Source organism: Hemicordylus capensis, chromosome 4 (genome assembly GCF_027244095.1).
Source record: "Hemicordylus capensis ecotype Gifberg chromosome 4, rHemCap1.1.pri, whole genome shotgun sequence".
Classification (NCBI taxonomy): Eukaryota; Metazoa; Chordata; class Lepidosauria; order Squamata; family Cordylidae; genus Hemicordylus; species Hemicordylus capensis.
Genome location: NC_069660.1, coordinates 311,543,609 through 311,564,983, shown reverse-complemented (window position 1 = coordinate 311,564,983; position 21,375 = coordinate 311,543,609). Strand labels below are relative to the sequence as shown.

Genomic DNA, 21,375 nt, shown 5'->3' with positions numbered 1-21,375 from the left:
CATACCAGCCATGCAGGAGCTCCTTGGCAGTAAAGTAAATATGGAAGGGATTTCTTCGAAGCTAAAAATCTAAAAACTAGGAGAAATGAAATGAAATGAGATGAGATGAAAGTCCTCTGTGCCTATTGAATGTCTGAAAGGTTTGCCTTCACACCTTTCTCATGTCTTGTGAAAACCATTGACTGTAAGAGATGCTTAAAATATAACTGTGTGGTTGAACATGGTGAGATTAAAACCTCTTTGTCATTAGGGTGCTAAAGGAGACCGTGGGACATCTGGTGAGGTTGGACTGAAGGGCGAACAGGTAAAAGAAAATGAGGAAGAAATGTGTTTCTTGAGACAATACAGTAAGCAACAGTAGTTCTCCCTTGGACATCTCTAGATCACCAAATAGGTTTTTACCCCTCCCTAAAGCACTAATTAACATATCACTATGATTACATCAGTAGGTGGTGGGGGCAAGCTCCAGGCAAGAGGTCATCAGTGACTGCCCTTATGAAGGGCAAAGGGATTACAGGTCAGGAGTAGAATATCCCATTTGCATTTGTACTGAAACTTGTGGGAGGAAAAAAAATTGTGGACATAATAAGGGGTTTCCTTTCAGGACAATTAGCAACAATGTCTGTGTATGATTGTTCTGTACATTTTCTTTTTAAAGAGGTCATCAGATTGTGGCCGTATTCGCACATAATGCAGAACCAGAGTTGCATGGGGCAAAGGTTTCCCTATTGTTACATCCAAATACATGCAACTCCAGTTCCATTCATCCAGCAACTAGGGATGTGCACGAATTGATTTTTTTAGTTCTATTTGTACCTAAATTGAATCACCCCTGATCTGTTTTGTGTCCAAATCTGTCCCCCCAAATCACCCCAGATTCCATTTGGATTTGATTCAATTTAATTCAGATTTGGATCAATTCAGACCACTTAAAAGGTCCTAAAGGCACCAAATCTGGATGGTGGATAGGTCCCCATCGGTTCCGCCTACCACCCAAATTTCAAGGCAGTGGAGAACGTGGTTGATTTTTAATGATTTCATTTAGTTGTTATGGATTTTGTATATTTCTGCCATAGGAAACAATGGGGAGTCAAAGTCGCCCTATCCTAACATGGATCCCCAGCTTTATTTCTTTTTTTAAAAAACAGCTAAGCTCTATCCCTTGTTGAAGTTGAGTTGTGGAGATTCTTTGGTGTCTTCATTACACACCTGCATTTCTCTTGTTCATTATGACCCCACTTCTTTGCAGGTGTGGGTAAGGAATTAGTGGCATCCCGTGTGCCAACTACCCCGCAAGCCGCTGGGTACTCAGTTTATATTTTAGGAATGTTTGAGGTGTTCAGATTCTTTGGTGTATAATGAATCCTCATAGGGATTTATTATGAGGAAAGGTTATTAGACACCAAAGAGTCTAAACACTTGAAAAAAATTCCTAGAACATAAACTGAGTAGTACCCCATTACCTTGCGGGTGGGAGGGGGTGTAGTTGGCACATGGGAGTTGACAGTTGGCACTGTCCAAAGACATTCGAAATGAACAGAAAAATTGAAAGTGTGTAATGAATGCTCATAGGGATTCATACACCAAAAATCCAAACACTTGAAAAATAGGAACCACACATTTTGCCCCATAACTGCACCTCTACAAGGGCTAGAGCTTAGCTTAAAAAGAAAGAAAGAAAGCTGGGGAAAATAATAAGAGGAATCCAAATCTTGAATTGATTCTAATAGAATCTGGCATGATTCGATTTGGACCCGAATCTAGCCAAAGGACCACAGGGGCAATTTGTTCTGTCTCCAGATCGCTTGAATCGGATAGATTTGGGAATAAATCGGCTTGTGCCTGAATCAATTTGCACATTCCTATAGGCAACCTGGGCTTTTGCTTGGCAGACTCTAATTTGAATCTAGTTTGTAGTGAGTTTTGCTGCACATAACCGAGGTTCTATTCTGCATCTGTTACGACTGAATGCAGCACTGGAAGCAGCATTCTGTCCGACTGGAGTTGAAGCTTCTCCCTCTCTCCATGGATGATTGGCTGTGTGGGCTGTCCTTCAAGCAAGAAGGAAGCCCACACAGCTAGTTCTCCTTCCTCTCTGCAGTTTCCCAGACTGCAGAGAGGCTGCTCTCCATTTCATCTGAATGAGGAAAGGAAAGCGTTGTGGTAGTGTTGGTGGAACGTTGGGCCCGCTGTTCTGTGTTATGTGTGAACGCGGCCATACTTCTCAGCACTACCATAACTTATATTTGAAAATGGAAAGTTGACGTGTTCATATCCAAATTTGGCAGCAGTATCTCCCCCCCCCCCCAACTTAGGGAAATAGCCTAATTAAGATTAAAGGGCCAGCAAAGATTATATGAGGCCTTCATATGAAGGCTTTGTCCAACTTTCTCAGTGGGCCCCCTGTCACTAATGGGGCTCAGGCATTTCCCCCACCTGGCTTCCTCTAGAACAAGCCATGCTTTTTGCCTGCCACTCTGTTTTTTGCTGATCATGCTATTTCCTTGTGTGTATTGCAGCTCAGAGAAGCTTCCAGGTTTACCTCAGGAGTGTTAACTGCAAATATATGCTGTGTTTATGTCTGTCAACATTCCAAATGTTCACACAGTTGATTTGAGCATATTGGCGATGATCACTGGAACCTCCAAGCAGACACAGCTGCTGCTCTTATGAAGGAAGGAGGTGGTACCATATTTACCAACCAGCACCAATCACTGCCCCCCCCCCCGCCCAAGAAGCCTGACTTGGCTGTTGGGATACCATTGGTTTGTTATGGCTTTTGGTTCCAAAATTGGGAGAGCTGGCAGATGTAGCCATAAGGAATATTGGACTCTTTCAAGGGAGATCGAGAAACAAATGAAGGTGTACTTGTTCCCCTTTAAACTGGGGTTCCCAATCTTGGGCCCCCAGATGCTGTTGGAAGAAAGCTCATATAGGAGGCCATGGTGGCTGGGGGGAGTTGGGAGTTGTAGTGCATCACAACTCTCAGGATCCAAGGCAGGGAACTCTTGACCTATTGCACTGCACACTTCCAACTGTTTCAGCTGAGGAAGGTGAGGCAAAAAGAGTCATTTTGCGAGGGGCATTCCCTTGCCAGTTCTTTGCTTCAACAGCATTGTTATTAATACTACTTTAACATCATGTAGCATGCCAGTTTCTCTGATCTCTGCAAACACAGGATCATTTCTGCATGAACACGCTGACTATTTCCCTTGCTTGTAAAACATGTGATTCAGGGCAAACTGTACATTTTGTGCGAACATGTCCCAATGCTAGATTTTTTATTTGTTTTTTGAAGAAGGAAAAAAAACCACTTCAGGGGAATTTTGAGAGGAAGCAGCAGGTAAACTGCTGCTTAACCTTTTCACCTCTTACATCTGCTCTGCTCCAAATTGATCCACCCCACATTGTTTTGCCCCACTGAGGCAGGAAACTGCTTCTCCTCAATTCCAGGGTGGATTTGAAGCATAGAAATGGTGTGCAGGGGTTAATCACCGCTCTCCCATCAACCTTCAGCTTCTCGGGTCAGAATTCATCAGCTATTATGTATTTATTTATTTTTGCTTTTTGTACACTTATATCCCGCTTTTCCTCCAAGGAGCTCAGAGTGGTGTACATGGTTATTTTTATCCTCACAACAATCCTGTGTGGTAGGTTAGGCTGAGAGATACATGACTGGCCCAGAGTCACTCAGTGAGTTTCATGGTTGAATGGGGATTCAAACTCAGGTCTTCCTGGTCCTAGTCCAACACTCTAACCACTAGAATTATGTATTTTGTAGACTGGCATTGAGATTCCATTGTACATATTTGTGTATACATATCTGTTGTAGTATTTTCCCTGTTGTGCACTGCCCAGAGCCTTTGGATGGGGCAGTATAGAAATGTAATAAATAAAACAAAATAAATTATACATATACTGTAGTTAACCCCTGCATCACACATTTTGCAAGGAAGGGGGATTCTTCATTCACTCAGAAATGATCATCACTGTGGGTGCAGTGATCTGAGGAAGTGGCAGGCTGAATTATGTCAAAGCAATTATTTTCCCGAAGCAAGCAGGCATTACGGGGGCGGGGAGTAATGCTCCATTGCACCTATTTGCACACAATGTCTCTTCAGCCCCCTGCATCCAACCAACCCTGTAATGTTTCTTGACAAGTTATTTGCTCCCAGAAGCCTGTGCATAGCAAAGGTCTTTGTTACAACATAGAAGTTCATGCTCTGAAAAAACTGTGTACAAAATTGTGATGCCAAGATAGCTTTTGTTCAGCAGTCCTGCTCTCCTTGCTAGCTTTTAATGAGATTTGAAAGGATCCCCAGGAACATTCTTTATTTATGCATGTAAGTGATATGTCAGTGCTAAAGGCTGTTGTTGTCTCCTGCAGGGCCATCCTGGTATTCCTGGCTTCGTGGGTCCACCTGGAAATCCAGGTCCACCTGTAAGATGCTTTAACCTCTTTCTTTCCTGCATTAAAAAGCAATATAATCCATTAATTCATATTACTATATATGTGTATCCTTTACATTAAGAAAGGGCATCCAGTCTTTGACTGGGTTTATTTCCCTACAAAGTGACCCTTTGGGGCATTAGTAATAATCACTTAATGACCTTAACTATAGCCTAGGAATATAGGAAGCTGCCTTATACAGAGTCAGACCATTGGTCCACCCAGCTCAATATTGTCTACACAGACTGGCAGCGGTTTCTCCAAGACTGCAGGCAGGAGTCTCTCTCAGCCCTATCCTGACAGTCACAGTGACTGGCTGATATCCAAACTAATGCTGTGCTGGCATTAAGGAGAGGGGGAGTTTTCACCATTCTCTCCTTCCTCCTGAAGCCCACTGTGCCTCCAGAAAATATGTCCCTGAGTGTTGTGCGACCCTCAGGGACATATTTTCAAGAGGCATGGTGGCTTCAAAGGGTAGGGGAGATCAACAAAAATGACCAGTGCAATGTTCATCTAGATGTCAGCTGTTATCTTCAGCCCACAGAAATCTAAGGGCAATTCTAGATTGAGAAGGGGAGAGAACCCTTTTCTTCTGCACTCAAATGCCAAACCGACCTAGGCCACATTGTATGATACACATAAATTGCGTAGGAAAATTGTAATTCCTTCATTTACATGTTTCACATAACGTATTCAGCTTCTTCAAATTTAGAATGTTTTGGCAAGGAAAGAAGATAGCAGATGGAAAGGAAACTGAGAGTGGAGTGGAGTACTGTGGAGATATTTTGAAGTGGTTTCCCACAAAAATGTGAACTAGCAAAATGTGTTTGCTTTTGTTTTGTTAGACAAAGGCTGGGAATGCTGAATTCAGATATTGCATTTTGCTTCCCCTTGACAAACATAAAGATATGCACAGAGCCATGGCCAGCTTGAATTGCATACACAACCCAAGTGGTTGATTGGGGCTGACGTATTTGTAGGGGGCTGAGCACAACGAGAAGCTTGCCCCAAGATGCCTTGCTATGCATTAGCGTAGAGGATGGTATGGTCCAAATCTCAGGTGTGGAAAAGAGCAACTTCCTTCATGATGGATTGGCTAGCTCCAGGTTGCAGAAGTGCAATTTGTAATGCTCAAAATTGTACAGCGAGTGAATAATGCTGAACCTTTCCCCCTCTTCCTGTTATTTGAGGGCTCGGATGGTTCACCAGGACCCACAGGACCACCAGGGAATCCTGGAGATCTAGTAAGTTCAATCTGTAGTTATACAAAGAATCTTTGGAATACAAAAGATGGGAGGGAAACTTCAGTGGCATGAATAGAAATCCTCCCTCCCTCTTTCAAAAGGTCTACAAAGACCTATTTGCCTTGAGAAGAAGGCTAGAGAGAAGAGTCCAAAGGGAGCTTTTGAAGTGCTTATCAACACCCCAAGGAGCTCCACCTGGAACAGCTCTTCCACCACTTTCCCTGGGCTCTATAAATCTGTATTTTCCATGAGGGTATATACTGAAGGGCAACGCCTAAGGGCGACTGTGGGAGTGGAAGGGCCTCGCCGTTTGGATACACTTTTTGCAATAAGACTGAGCAAGGGATTGTTGAGTGTGGGCAGGAAGGATTTAAAAAGCATTGGGTTGGGAAAAGGGTGGGAGATGGGTTAGGGCAGGGATAGGCAATCTTGGCTGTTCAGATGTTGCTGAACTACAACTTCCATCATCTCCAGCTGCATTAAACTGCAGTTGGGGATGATGGGAATTGTAGTTCAAGAACAGCTGGAGAACCAAGGTTGCCTGCTCCTGCCTGGGTTAGTGCTTGGTCAGCTTCCTCTAGTAAGGGGATCTCTAATATGAAAAGCAGAAATAAGAGCGAGGGGCTTGAACTTAAACAGAGGGTATTCCTCTGTACCCTCCAGTGCTTTTCAGACTGTGTTCTGGAGAATCTTGGGACTCATTGAAATCTCATTGGAGTTTCCCAGGGACAAGTACTGTAATGGTAGGAGGTTTCTCCAAAACCGGTATCAATCGTCTCTTAAAATGTACACCCTTAAGGGAGGGTTGAGAGTATGTTAAGATGTGCTGTCATGGAGCAGTGGTGAGACCCAACAGATTTTTTTAAGCTAACTGTGTGTCTTATTTATTGATAAATAATTTATTATGTGTTAGCATGAACAATTTATAATTACAGTGTATCTTATTTAATCTTAGACCACTTCTCAGAACTCTCTATAACATAAGCCCTATTTGTACATTATATTCTATTTGTATTCACATGTTTGTACACTCACACATGTGCGTGTGTGAAAGACTGTAGCTGCCTTCATTTTAAAAGTGAACCTGGGTATTGGGCCCTAAAATGCGTCGTACACATAGGAAGTGTACTGTTGCATTCAACATAACAGGTGAATGACTTACCTGCATACAAATCTGTTCCTGAGAATGCTGTATGCACATCGTATGAGTTTTGCACATAATGTGTGAATGGGTTATCCAGAAATTCCATAGCTAGTGTTTAGAGATTCTTGGATGAACAATTTACTGTAAAAAGGATTCCCTGAAGCCAGGAACTTTGAAAATCACCATGACACTCAAAAGAAGGCCACTTGGCTTTAAAGAATCAGCCAGACTGCTTCTGTCATCAAATGTCTTCTTCTGCTTAGATATTTTCTTGCCTTGTTGATATATCTGGAAAGCCAGTTGACAACAAATGTTGCCTAACATGTATATAAGAGATTAATAAGAGATATTTCTCTCTGAAAATCTTGTGTGAATATTGTCACATCTGTGTCTCTTTGGTAGGGTAAAGAAGGCCCACCAGGACCTCAAGGCCCACCAGGATTGCCTGGAATTGTGGTGAGTCCTCCTCCTCCATCATCATCATCATCATCATCATCATCATCATCAATAGATGTATGACACTGTTTGGGAAGCATGGCCTACCAAAAAGGCCCTGCTAAAGCATGTTTGCCACACCTCCTTGCTGAATGCTATCAAATATTTCAGCTGGTCCAGAGATGCAAGGACATTGCCGTCCTGAGGGCTATCACCAAGGGGCTATTATCAAGTCCCTTTCTTGATCAATGTCATAACAGAATGCATCTTTCCAGATGCCCAGCTCTCCAAAACGGATTACATTTTAGAAGAGATGGAGATGTTTACAGATTCTTGCATTCTGTACATCTGTGTTGGAAATGCATTTAAATGTATATATTGCAATGTATTATTGCACCAGCTGTTTGCATAGGGAATAAGCTAAAATACTTGGGTCAAAATTAAGTATATATATATTTTTGGTGATGGAAATTTAAAAAATCCAGGATTTTTCTAGCAGAAGAGAATGGAATGAAAATAGAAGGAAATCATACAAATTTTGGATAGAAAAGAAACAGAGAGATCTGCCTATCCCAACCTGAGAACTTGTGTGGGTGAATTTTCCGGAACGTTTAGCACATTGACTGCATTTGTTTGAGATACTTATCTGCAAAAGCCAATACATAAGTTTAGTGAGAGTATATAGATACAAATGTGAGGAATATTTATATACCACTTTTCAACAAAAGTTCCCAAAGTGGGATGGATGGATGGATGGATGGAAATAAAAATGACTCTCTGTCCCCAAAGGGCTCACAATCTAAAAAAAACCCAACAACATAAGAGAGACATCAGCAGCAGCCCCTGGAGGGATGCTGTTCTGGGGATCAACATGTGCAGTTGCTCTCCCCCTGCTAAATAAAGAGAATCACCACTTTGAAACAGTGCCTCTTTTTGCTCAGTTAGCAGGGGAATTTATGGATGATGTCCAGAAGGCCCACTGCTAACTGGCCTAGAGTTGGCCTTTCTGGATGATGAGCTTACTGTTCTTTCATATACTGGCTAATGTACAATAGGCTGCCCAACATGCTTTTTCATATGCTACCTTAGTATGGTTCAGAGGAGTACCCCATTCATTTTGAATTATTCAGGTGAGCTATTGTACATAGCTCTAGACTATTATGAATCCTTCTCCATTATGTGCAGCTGGTCTTTTTTGGTGATGGAAATTAAAAATCCAGGATTTTTCTAGCAACCAGCCAGTATTGCATTGCATTGCAATGCTACCCCTGCTAACTTGGCAAAGAGGCACCTTTTAATGTGGTGATTCTCTTTATTTAGCAGGGGGAGAGTAACTGGCCCTATCCACCCCCAGCACAGTAGCTGCAGTGACTGTTGCTGGTGTCTATCTGATGTTTCTTTTTAGATTGTGAGCCCTTTGGGGGACAAGGATCCATTTTGTTTATCTTATTTATTTTTTATTTCTCTGTGTGAACCTCCCTGAGCCATTTTTGGAAGGGTGGTATAGAAATCGAATGAATGAATGAATGAATGAATGAATTGCATTTTTGCATGTCTGTGATATAGGAAATCTTTTCCTATATCCATAGTCATAAATATGCCATTGTTCATGTTGACCAACATCCTCACTAATGCTGTGATTATACAAAAATGCCACACCAGCACAAGGCTGATACTAAGTAGTAAGTCTGGAGCTTGCTTTCGAGCTGAGTGTTGCACTAGCACAAAGATTTATGCTTGCACATCAAGGTGCAAAGCTTGTGGCACTCCTCCTATGATGTGCAGGGAATTTTTGCACAAGAGCACAATTCTGAACATCCCCTTGATTTACTGAAGTTGTGCCATCTTCTTGCACTGGTGCAAGCTCACTGTTAGCAAGAATGTCAGCCATTTATTTATCACATTTGTATACCACCCTTCCTCTAAGGAGCTCAGGATAGTATACATAGATCTTCTGCCTCCTCACAACAACCCTATGAGGTAGGTTAGGTTGAAAGAGAGTGTTGGGACATGGGTTATCCTGTAAGCGTCATGCCTGAGCAGGGATCTGAATGTAACCCAACACTCTGGGAAAAAATCATGTCTATTTATTGCATCCTTAATCTTGACTCTCAGCCTTTGTTTCATTCATAGGGCATTGCTGGGAAAGAAGGCAAAGATGGCAAACCAGGGCCTCCCGGGGAACCGGTAAAAGAATATATTTTACCTATAGAATGGCTTGGCTGTTTTGACTTCTCTTGCCAGCCAGCCACCACCATTGCCTAAACTGCTGGACTATCTTGAAGTTTCCATTTATAGTTTCACTACTGGGCAGGGAAAGGGTCATTTCATCATATTATGTTAAGCAGTGCAGGTTCAACTATTCCACAAACTGTGCCATTGTCCCTACAGCTGTACCAAATTTGGTTCAAAGCGGTTAAGCGGTTCATAAGTTAGCCCACTTGTGCCTCAAAAGTTTACATGTTCACCATCTTTGATTGGGGTAGATGACATCATCACAAATAATGCTGACATAGCCCCAATGAACACACAAGCACTTAGCCCAGGTTAAAGGACCTCATTTTGTAAGGATGTGCATGGAACTGAATTGTATGCTAGTACAGTTCCCTTTTTTGCTGTCCTGAACAGGGCTTTGGTGTGGCATAAAAACATTGTTCCTAAGTCTTACCAAAATAGTAATAAAGCCACAACCAAGACACAACTTCTGATATCCTCTTCCAATCCACTCTTCTCTAGCTTGCTGAGAGATGTTGCATTCAGAGGATAGGATTGTCAAGAGAGAGAGAACAAAATAAATGGTGAGAGCTGAGTGAGCTGGGTGTTAGAAATGACTTTTGACAACTTGTTTTCTTCTAGGGCAAGCCAGGTGAGCCTGGGATACCTGGACCAGAAGGATCTAGGGGCCTGCCAGTAAGTCCTGTTGCAGGCAGTTATGGGTCCATAAAAATGACTGTTCTCTTCTATCGGGAACTTTGTGGGGATGAGGCTGATGTTTAGTTGTGCATTATTTATTTTGAAATGACCATTCAGTAGTGGACAACCATTTTTTTAGAGCAGGGTTGGCTGGGTGTGTGTGTGTTTGTGTGTGTGCATGCAAACATGCATTTCTGAGGGGTTGGGGGGAGAGAGAGAATCATACCTCAAAAGTACTGTGTGAAGTGGGCCTGAGGCAAAGCTGCAAATAATTCATGAGCATCATTGGTATGTGCTGCATAACTAGAAGAAGGGTTCACACTAATCTCCATTTCCTGTCGCAGGGTTTTAAGGGACCCAGAGGAGATACAGGGACGCCTGGCTCAAGGGTAAGTAGCATGTACACAGCCCTGTTCACAGCCTCTGACCAAAAGCTGCCAATCCAGACATCTTCTCCAGATGAGCTTAATATGGTCTTCTGAATTTTTGAAGCCAATAAAGTACAGCTCTTTCACAATTATAAATGACAATGACACTGTTTTCTTCATTGTGCCAGCCCAATATTCCTGGGAGCTCTTAATTGCCCATGAAGGACTGTGACAGCTTCAACAGCAATAGGCGACTCTAAAGGTTTATCTTAGAAAGGACCATCTCCCTCCTTGCCCATGTTCCACTCCTGTAGAAATCTACCATGTGGTTGCCAAATAAGCAGCCTAGTCAAAAAGGAAACAGATCATGTATATGAACATATACGTACGTATATATTATGGAATCACCATATATTCAAGCGTATATTGAATTATGATGTTTGAGCATAATCCCAATCCTTATCAAAGCAGCAAATCAAGAGGAATTCAATTTGACTGGGCTATAGATTCGCACTTCTATATACAGGCATGGCAGCCAATAGACATGATTTTCCATTTGGGGAGCAATAAATAAATAAATCACATATTAACAATTGCAAGTAAGTGTCCCAAATGGTGGCATGGGGGAAGGGTCCCCAAACAATAGTGGGGAATCCATGAAAGGGGGGGGGGAGTTGGAGTCAGCCTAAGAATGAGGAGCTAACTGCTGTCAATAGCCAGCTCTGCTGATGGATAGCTTGGCACATAGGAAGCTGCCTTAGACCAAGTTGGACCACTGGTCCATCTAACTCAACATTGTCTACACTGACTGGCAGTGACTCTCCAAGGTGACTCTCTAAGCCGTACCTGGATTGAACCTGGGACTTTCTGCATGCAGTCAGTTGCCCTGCCTCTGAGCTACGGCCCAGTCCCTTAATGGGAATATCTTACAGCGTTCATAAGTCATCACTCATCCAAATGCAAACCAAGATGAAGCCTGCTCAGCAGCAAAGGGGGCAACTCATGCTCACTACCACAAGACTGGCTCTCCACTCCGGTCAGAATGTCAGTCAGGGCTTTTCACTGTGTATGGTTCTGAATACAGGCACTTGGTCTTGCCATCCCTGCATGGAAATTAAAGTATCAATGCCATTAAATGCACAACGCACATAAATCCTCTCATTCAGCCAGTGTTAACAGCCGCCCCCCCGCCCCCCGATGAAAGGGCACACCAGGAGGACGTCATGGTGGGCATGCTCTCAACTTGCCCATCATAAACATAGGTATTGGGCCCTGTATCATCATCCATACCAGCCCATAGTTAATCCAAGTCTAGAAAGTTCATCATGGGGACTCCAAATGGCTGGGCCATTAGAATCCTGAATAGTGATATTTCAAATTGTTTTGAGCTTAATTCTCCCCCTCCCCCTGCTCTGTTCCAGGGAGAACCAGGCCCGCCAGGTGTCCCAGGCCGAGAGGGACAACCAGGAAAAGATGTAAGTGTGCACTTCTGGGGGGACAGTAAAAGCTCTTGTTGCACAAACAGAAAACCGTGTGATTAGAGTTGGTGCTAACATGCAGTTTTGCACAGAAGTTTACAAACAGACAAATGTCAAACAATTTAATTTCAGACTTAAAAATCTGACAATTTAAAAGTACTTGGCAGAGGTGACCAGGAAATTGCTGGGTTCAAAAGCTGACGTCTTTTAAAGGGAGGGACATGCAAAGAATATAGAGGTGCACGGCCTTGTTTATGAGATATCTGCATAGTATCTAGCGGAGTACAAAATATACATAGTGCAAAATATGGCACAAAATCTATCTTGCAAAATTTAACAAAAGCCTGGTACAAAATATAAATTGCGAGGCTGTGTTGAAGTTCTAACTCATTTTTAGCTCCAGAATGAATTTTCTTTAGGATCTTCATCATATTTGCCTTCTTCTTTGGAGCTGTCTGTTCTATGGGCACCTTTTTGACTCAAGGAAGGAAGAGGCTACAGCTATCTGTGTTCTTTTGGATCAAGTGTTCTCAAGCTTGGGTGCTCAGATGTTGTTGGAATACAGCTCTCATCATTCCCTGCCAAATGCTGCTGTGGATGATGGGAGCCATAGTCCAACAACATCTGGGGACTAAAGTTTGGGAACCCTGCTTTAGATTAAAAAAGGACTGGCTATGGACCAAACTAATTGCCATGTGGGACATCTGTGGCTGGAACTTCTGATATCCTTAAAGATGGCTGAGAGGGGAGTGAATTGGACTGAGGCAATGGCACTAGAGGAGAGGAGTTAACCCTTTCACCTCATGCTGTTTTCTCAATCTAAACAAATCTCACCTTGAAGTTGCTATTAGCCTCCGGAAGAAGAAATATAATATACGACCTGGGCAAGACACAGAGCATCTGAGCCTCTAGTTCGCCTGCTACTGCTCTCTCTCCCCAATCCTCGCCACTGCTTTTTTGCTTGCCCGCTCGCCGCCTTCTTCCCCCCACCACCAGCCATCTTCTTCGCCCCCACAGCCGTCTTCTCCCACCCCCGCCGTCATTGCCGCTGCCTTCATCTTCTTCCCTCCCACCCACCCTGCCATTTTCTTTGGCCAGCCAGCCAGCCACCGCCATTTGCCTCCATTTTCTTTGCCTGTCGGCTGGCCAGCTACCACCACCATTTTCTCCCCTGTCCCCATCGCTATCTGGGCAGCTGCTCGCAAACTCTCGCGAGAGCTGCCACACATGGGGTTAGCAATGGATATGCCTTAGAAAAAGATATATAAAGATATTTATAAGTGTCTATATTTCTCCCCAGCAAAGCCAAGAAAAGGTGGATAAAATCATGGAAATAGTGCATAGGAAAGGGGCTAAGCTACATTTAAATTTAAGTTAATATTAATATGTTGGAAAATCAGATCACAAATCTTTCACATAACATGCCATTTTGCTCTCAGAATGTTCCAGTTTACCCAGATGTTCCAGGGGCAAAATCATGAAAAGGAAAAAATACATACATAAATATGCTGGCCGGAAATAGTATAATGAAAATCTCTAGGTCCAGTTGGGTCCCACAGAACTATTATGAAGGGAGAAAAACAATCAAGGTTAGACTTCAAGGCATGCTCATCAGGAGGGCATTTCAATTACGTGGTCATAGAATCTGTGGTGTTGCCTACTTTGAGAACAAAGCTCCATTTCAAAATGTTGTACGAGATGTTAATGATGTGGCACTTTTTTGTGCACGAATCAAAGAGTTCTTAGTCACAGAGGTGGCATAACCAGGCATTCCACTGGTAACAGAATTTTCTTGTCAATGAGTTTGTTAGGTACAACGGTTTCTCTTGTGTTACAGGGAGATCCAGGACCCACTGGGCCTCAGGGCCCCCGAGGACTCAGAGGATTGGTGGTGAGTTGCCTTTCTCAAGGGATTGTAGGTTAGAAGACTGAAGCATCCCCCTAGATCTAAGCTGTGGTACTTAAATGCCCCAGAAGGTCCCTTGGCAAAGAATTTGCATTTGGACAAACTAGGTCCACTCAAATTCCCAAGAATGGACACCAGAATGCAGGGGCGTATCTAGGGTAGGGCAGGCAGGGCACATGCCCTGGGCATCACTTGAAGGTGCTGACAATAGTGAGAGTAGTGGTCTCTATGCTGATTGTCACCATCTCAGGAAAAAAAAGAAAGATGTGACCTGTAAAAAGTATGTGACTTGTGGGAATATAGCTGAAAGTCTCAAGTTCTAGGGCCGAATGGTTCATGTATGAAAAGGGGAAGGCACATAGGATTTCCTATCATCTTGAAGACTGCAGAAGCGTTGTCTCCACTTGTTTTGTGACTGCAAATGGCCCAACTCGTTCCACAGCATAATGGATGGAATGCATCGAGAAATAATTCAGAGATCCAGGCTTCTTAAACCTTTAGGGAGGAATTACTGCAACCTTTTGCCACTCCATAATGATTAGAGTTGCCATGGAATTTTGCTAAAGGTTCAATTTTGTAGCAAGCTTTGGTGCCCAGGCCAAAAAAAAAAAAAAAAAACACCCAAAGAATTCCAAAAGAAGCACAGAGAGTTGGGGCAAAATTATAGGGGAAGTTCTGCCTATCCCAATCTGAGGCTCACCAAAATTATTAATGCAAATCAGTAGTCAAGCTGTACTAAGGATGCAATCTGTCTCTCAGCATCACTGGATGTCCTGTTGGGAGTTTTGGGCTACTGAAGACCAATCATTACACAGTGGGCAAATTTGATATGGATTACTATTACTATTGCTATTGCTATTACTATCATTATCTACTGTATATACCACTTTTAAACTAAGTTCTCAAAGTGGTTTATATAGAAAAATGAATAATAAGGAGAAGCTGATTCCTTATCCTTCACAGGCTCACAGTCTAAAAAGATGCACAAGGAAGTCATCAGCAATAGCCATTGAAGAGATGCTGTGCTGGGGCGGAATAGGGCCAGTTGCTTTCTCCCAGCTAAATATAAAGAGAATTAGCACTTTGAAAGGTGCCTCTTTGCCCAGTTAGCAGTGGTGGCATTGAATGTCATCAGGGCTGTCCTTAGGGCATGGCAAGCAGGGTGATCACCCCGAGCCCCGCTCTTTTAACCCCCATTAAAACTAACTGGAAGGGGGCCCCGCACTGGCTGATTTGCCCTGGGCCCCACACCCCGCCAGGGCTCCTCAAGGACAGCCCTGAATGTCACCTAAAATGAACTTACCAGGTACTGATAAGAAGAAGCAATGTATGAATTTCAAGGTATGCCAACCATTTGGGATATTCGTCATATTCTTAATAAAGATATTGGTAACTTCCATTGGAGTGTAAGCAAAACTAACAAAACTAACAACGAGACAAGCTCTAAGACTGCGGAGATAATGGTCTGTTAGACTGACTGCCATTTTCCTACCCTCTTCAGGGCAAGAATGGATCACCCGGCCCTCCAGGGGAAGCTGGCTCTCCAGGTGGCCCAGTAAGTACTGTCCTTGCTGAGTCTCCCTCCCCCCCTCCCTCTCTAGTAGCTATTAAAGAGTTATAAGCCATGATTTATGGCCCAGTGGAGAGGAAAGAGTGATATGTCTCATCCTTGGGATATATTTAATTCTGCCCGGGCTAGTATCCTCCTAGAGGAGAAATGTACAACTGAATGAGAACATCATGTGGATGGAAACAGGCCCAGAATGAACCTGGCAGAGATCCATGGCAGGGAGTGAGAATGAGAGCATGAGCACAACTGAAATGGGGGGCTTTGAGGGAATGGCAGGTCAAAGCAAGGTGATGGAATCGAACATGCTCTTTTTGAAATCAGTCTGCCTGTAACAAGACTCCAGGAAACCAGAACCTTAAGAAGGCCAACTGTGAGGACTTTCTCATTTTTTCATCTCAAGACAACTTCTGAGAATTCGCCTAAAACAATTTAAGTCTGGCAACCAGTCCAATTCAATAAACTACACAACACATTTTCCTGCTTCTGTCCCTTTTTAGACATTACTGTTCTGATGCGGGTTCTATAGCTGCATCCAGTTCCATATGCAAAAGCACACAATTTGCATTGCACAAGCGGAGGGACCTTTTGCGCTTGATCGGATTAGCAGTGCCACAAGTACAGTGGGCTCCCTTCATTGTTTTTGTTCAGACTGTGGACTAGCATCTGCTTCATGTTTATATTTTAAGGGCCCCAAAGGAAACAAAGGTGAAACTGGCAGCCCAGGACTCCCGGGCTTCATAGGGCCTCGAGGGCCTCCGGTAAGTGGCAAATGAATGATAGCACTGCAGACAGAACCGGTGATGGAATCTCATTCATCAGTGATTGCTGATGATGCTGTCCTGGCTGGTGGTACTATGTGAGCAGAAAAGCAAAACCCAATGGGAATTTCAGAAATGGGTGCATTTATCAGAAGTAGTTTTTGACAGTATAACTATCAAGTCCTTAATACAGGAGGCCCTGTTTATTCATGCGGGTTCTGTTCCCACCTATTCCCACGGGTTATGGAACTACTAGCTGAACCCGCACAGAGCATCTGTGCAGTAGTTTACTTACTTTTAAGGGTTTAGGTGGGATAATTCAATTGTTTGGTTGTTTCTTCTACACCCAGCCCACCTCCTTCCCCTGATTCCCTGCCCTCCCTCCCCCCGCCTCCTTCCCCAGTCTCTCTTCCTGCCCTCTCTCCACCTCCTGCCCCAGCCTTGCTTCTTGCCCTCCCTCCCCTCCCTCCCCAGCCTCAAATGGGCACTGGAGCTTCACCCTGCCGCCCCTTCTCCTCCCGACCCAGGCTCCACTGCCAGGTGCCCGCCTGCTTCCCCAAGTGGGTCACCGCCAGCCGCACGCTTCCCTAAGCGACCAGCCGCCTTGCCACCAGCTTCCCCAAACAGCCCACCACTCTAGCAAGTGGTGCCGACTGCTGGTGCCTAACCAATCTGGTGCCTCCATAGCTCAGCCAATCACCTGCCCTCTCCACACATCAAGCACATCTAGGAGGATTAAATATATAGATGAATGAAGAGACCTTGGCCCTATGGGGATTGGAGGGTTAGGTTTCTAAGCACACTGAAGTGTGCTGAAAATCACAGTAAATAAAAACAAAAACTGGGGAGCAGAAATAAACACAGTAGCTTGCTCTCCAGCAATGCCCCCAACCACCCTGCCCCAGCCTCCAATTTTTGACCTGGGTTTTTTTTGTGGAGGGAGAAAAGAGCCACAACATGGTTCTGTGCTACAAAATAGTGGCCAGAAATGATGCTGGAGGTCATTTCTGGCCACTCAGGAAAATAGACAAAAAATGGTTCTCTTTTCGCCCTTTGGATAAAAAAGGTGGGTCCCTATGATATAAGTATCCCATCCATGGATAAATGAAACCATGGATGGAGAAACTGAATAGTGTGTGTCTTCTGTACTTTGTATTCCACAGGGAGAACCAGGCGAGAAGGGTCTCCCAGGGAAAGAGGTAAGTTTTCTGTCATCTTGATTAAATGCAGGCACTGTTTTTAAAAGGATTGTCCATACCTGTCAGTATCACTCCTTTCTTGCCTACACACACACACACAAACTCTCTCTCTCTCTCTCTCTCTCTCTCTCTCTCTCTCTCTCTCTCTCTCTCTCTCTCACACACACACACACACACACACACACACACACACACACACACACACACACAGCAAGTTTCCAGGGCAATTTCTAAAAAGGAAATCAAACAATAAAGCAATATCATAAAGCACCACGAAAATAATAGTAAACACAGCAGTTCAAACATGGGCTAAAAACAAATTAAAAGTCCTGGGAGAATAAAAAAGGCCATTGCCAGGTGATGAAAGGACAGCATGGGTTCCAGACAGGCCTTCCAAGGGAAGGGAAAGGGCTCCACCAATAAACGTACCTCCCCAACTGGACTCCAAAATTCTCTTAATAGCCCAGGACTCTTAAGAAAAAACCTTTTGCTTTCAATAGGCCCTCTCATTGAGCAGGGTGAGGATTCCTCACATTGACCTGGGCATGACAGAGACATGTCAGATGAAGCAATTCAAAGCATGTTTTGGAGTGCGGGGATTGGTGGAGGCCAAGGGCTCATCCCCACATGACCCATTCACTCCCCAGTGATCTGCAGGAGGTGGTGTCACTTCCACCAGGGGATGTTCCGGTAGCTGGGGGGAAGGGAGTGTTTCCTGCCCCCAGAATTGACACCTCAGCACTCACAAGAGAGCAAGAATCTGGAGGACTCAGGAGATGGGAGTCCCTCCCCTGGACAAGACTGCACAGTGTGCCAGACCCTCTTTAAACTCCCAGGGGCTAATGATGCAGATAGGCTAAGTCCCCTGCTAACTGAGCAAAGAGGCACCTTTTAAAAAGTGGTGGTTCTCTTTATTTATCAGGGGGAGAGCAACTGGCCCTATCCATCCCCAGCACAGCATCCCTCCAGTGGCTGTGGCTGGTGTTTATCTTGTGTTTCTTTTTTAGATTGTGAGCCCTTGGAGGACAGGGAGCCATTTTATTTGTTTGTTTGTTTATATCTATGTAAACTGCTTTGGGAACTTTTGTTGAAAAGTGGTATTTAAATATTTGTCATATTCATATTTGGGGGAACCAGGGAAGCCACTAGCCCCATGATCCCAGTTCTGTTGCCAGGAGACTTCTGAGTCCATTCAGAAGGGAGCAACCTCCACTCTCTCAGCACTCCACTCTGAGACCACAAGAGGTTTCAGGGGTTTCTCAACATTCTTGAGCTTCCAGAAGTGGAACTGGAACCAACAGGACACACCCACTATCTAGTCACATGGAGAAGAGTGCACTCCAGCATCTATTGTCTGTTTCCAGTGGTGCATTTAGGAACGGATGACAAGGCAGGGGTCCGTGGCCTCCTGGGGCCCCCAAATCCTCTGGGAGCCCCAATGTTCCACTGCTGCTGCCCAGCCCCCGCTGTGCTATTTTCCCCTCACCACTGCTATTTCCCCCTCTTCAACACCGGTGTGTGTGTGTGTAACAACATTTAAATAAAAACCCACAGTAAACCACAGCAGCCTCTAGAATCATTAATGTGCAGATATAAAAGACAATAATTCATACAGCAAAGTCAGAGAGAAATATGTATATAGTTAGAGGGAGAAATAAGAAGGGCTTCAGCTTTTGTTTAAAACTGAACAGAGAGGAAGTGAGCCTAAGACCAAGGGGCAGGGAGTTCCAGAGGATGGTGTCACCACTGAAAATACTTGCCCATGTGCCATCAACAATCACAGTTGACTTTTCCTTTGTCAGACCTATCATAATCTAGGGAATTATCTGCCAAGGGATGTGGCGATGGCCACTAGCTTGGGTGGCTTTAAAGGGGGCAAGCCTATCAATGGCTACTAGTCTTGTTGACTATAGGCTACCACTACCTCCAGGTTCATAGGCAGGATACCTCTGAATACCAGTTGCAGAGCAACAACAGCAGGAGAGAGGGCATGCCTTCACCTCTTGTCTATGACTTCCCAGGGGCATTCTGGCATGCCATTGTGGGAGGCAGCATGCTGGACTAGATGGGTGTTGGTCCTGATCCTGCAGCACTGTTCTTATTTTCTTGCAGGGCACTCCAGGAAAACCCGGCCCACTTGGAGGCAAAGGTGACAGGGTAAGTTGAGAGCTTCATTAATGTCAAGATATGATCCTTGATTTCCAAGGTCCTTAAGCAAGTGCCAGTGGTGGGCTGGCTAATGCTGCCTACCACCATTCCCTTGCTACATTGGAATCATGGGGTAGCTTCTGCGATTATTTGCCTTGGCTTCTTGATTGCTTCCTGTTCCCCTTGTCTGATTTGGCTGTTCCAGCAGTCATTGACAAAGGTCCCAACAAGCATCCACAGCAAGACTTGGGAACTGAAGTCATCCTGGATAACTGGCACTTGCTTTTAACTGGAACTATATCAGAAATACTGATAGCGAAGACTTTTTCTTCAGTTTCTGTCCTGATCCGATTAATCACCATCTGCCTGGCTTCCTAGAACCAACTGCACTGACTATGATGGTTTCATCCAACAGGGAGATTCTGGCAATAAAGGCGAAAAAGGTCCAGCAGGAGAGAAAGGCCCACCAGGAGAACCTGGGATCCCTGGTCGTAAAGGACACACTGGATTAATGGGCCCACCAGGACCATCGGGAGACACAGGACAGGGTGGACCTCCAGGTCCTCCAGGGCAACCAGGATTTCCTGGGCCTAGGGTGAGTACGTGAAATGGGATTTTGGGATAAAATTTAGAAAAGTACACACTGCTAGAACAGTTGTTAACTAAGGCACCTTAATCAGATCACATCGACCCCTATTTTAATGCATCTTCATGACCAGTTTGCTTTTCTGGGCTCAATTGGTGAGAAGTAAAAATCACACTTATTTCAACATGCCTTTGAAGGTCTTAAATTAATTGATTGCTGAAGGTTGTTATAATTTGTGCTTGTTTTCCTGTTAACTGATATAATTATGGGCCACTTGTGCCATTTTTTTTAAAGGACAAGTAGACTAATGACAATTTAGAATAGATAAATTAAAATATACAAGCTGAACCCCCACAGAGCATCTGTTCGACAGTATACCCCCCCACCTTCAGGCCATCCCCCACCCCCCTTCTGCCCCAGTCTCCAACAGGTGGTGGGGCTTCACTCGCTGCCTGCTCCCCTCCCACCCACCTCCCACTTTCTGCCCCAGTCTCCAACTCCAGTCTCTTGCCCTCCCTCACCCCACCTCCTGCCCTCCCCACCCCACCTCCTGCCCCAGTCTCTCCTGCCCTCCCACTGCTGCCCACCCTCCAGGCCCCACTGCTGCTGCCGTGCCTCCTCCTTACCAAGCGGCAGGTCATTTTCAAATTGTCATTAGTCTACTTGTCCTACTTGTCCAAGCAGCAGGTCATTTTCTATCCCTCTCTGTGGTGGTAGGCCATTTTCAGCCAGGCCCCGCTGCGTCTCTTCTTCACCGAGTGGCTGGCTGCCATTTTCGGCTTAGCTCTGCCACCACTGCACCTCCTCCTAAGCCCACTGGTGGCCTCCTCCAGGGGGTGGGGCTTTGCCCGTCGCCTGGCTCCCTCCCTCCCTCCCTGCCATTTTTGGGCGGCCATGCCACCACTGTGCTGCCTTCTGAGCCCACCTCCCGCCACCTCCTCCTGACAACCAGGGCTTGCTGCTGCCACCACCTCCTTACCCGGGCAGGCCAGGGCCAGGCCATCCCGGTGCCACCGCCTCCCGCTTCCTCCTCCTGGCAGCCAGGCCATTTTGCGATCTGCCACCACTGCCCACTGCCATTTTCTTTTTCTGTTGTCTGCCCCGGCGCTGAGCAGTAGGTCCGCCCCCGCCTTTTCATTGGTCGTGGCTACATCATCCGCACACATCCCCATGCAT

General features: G+C 44.9%; 1 protein-coding gene and 1 long non-coding RNA gene across 5 annotated transcripts in view; one reads left to right on the top strand and one right to left on the bottom strand.

Moving 5' to 3' along the window:
* Positions 1-21,375, top strand: part of COL22A1 (collagen type XXII alpha 1 chain) — a 261,520-nt gene that overhangs the window by 228,626 nt on the left and 11,519 nt on the right. For all 4 annotated transcript variants that reach the window (XM_053313307.1, XM_053313306.1, XM_053313309.1 and 1 more), the window contains 14 exons: positions 251-304; positions 4,388-4,441; positions 5,641-5,694; positions 7,241-7,294; positions 9,407-9,460; positions 10,130-10,183; positions 10,531-10,575; positions 11,976-12,029; positions 13,870-13,923; positions 15,440-15,493; positions 16,195-16,266; positions 17,430-17,465; positions 19,578-19,622; positions 20,029-20,208. In XM_053313307.1, the coding sequence (XP_053169282.1) occupies positions 251-304; positions 4,388-4,441; positions 5,641-5,694; positions 7,241-7,294; positions 9,407-9,460; positions 10,130-10,183; positions 10,531-10,575; positions 11,976-12,029; positions 13,870-13,923; positions 15,440-15,493; positions 16,195-16,266; positions 17,430-17,465; positions 19,578-19,622; positions 20,029-20,208 (864 nt within the window). The remainder of the gene's footprint in view (positions 1-250; positions 305-4,387; positions 4,442-5,640; positions 5,695-7,240; positions 7,295-9,406; positions 9,461-10,129; positions 10,184-10,530; positions 10,576-11,975; positions 12,030-13,869; positions 13,924-15,439; positions 15,494-16,194; positions 16,267-17,429; positions 17,466-19,577; positions 19,623-20,028; positions 20,209-21,375) is intronic.
* The window catches only part of LOC128352836 (uncharacterized), a 31,079-nt gene continuing 19,660 nt past the window's right edge, over positions 9,957-21,375 (bottom strand). Inside the window, exons 2-3 of the long non-coding RNA XR_008320652.1 lie at positions 13,532-13,593; positions 9,957-10,013 (exon numbers count right to left, since the gene is read on the bottom strand). This is a non-coding gene — a long non-coding RNA (uncharacterized LOC128352836). The remainder of the gene's footprint in view (positions 10,014-13,531; positions 13,594-21,375) is intronic.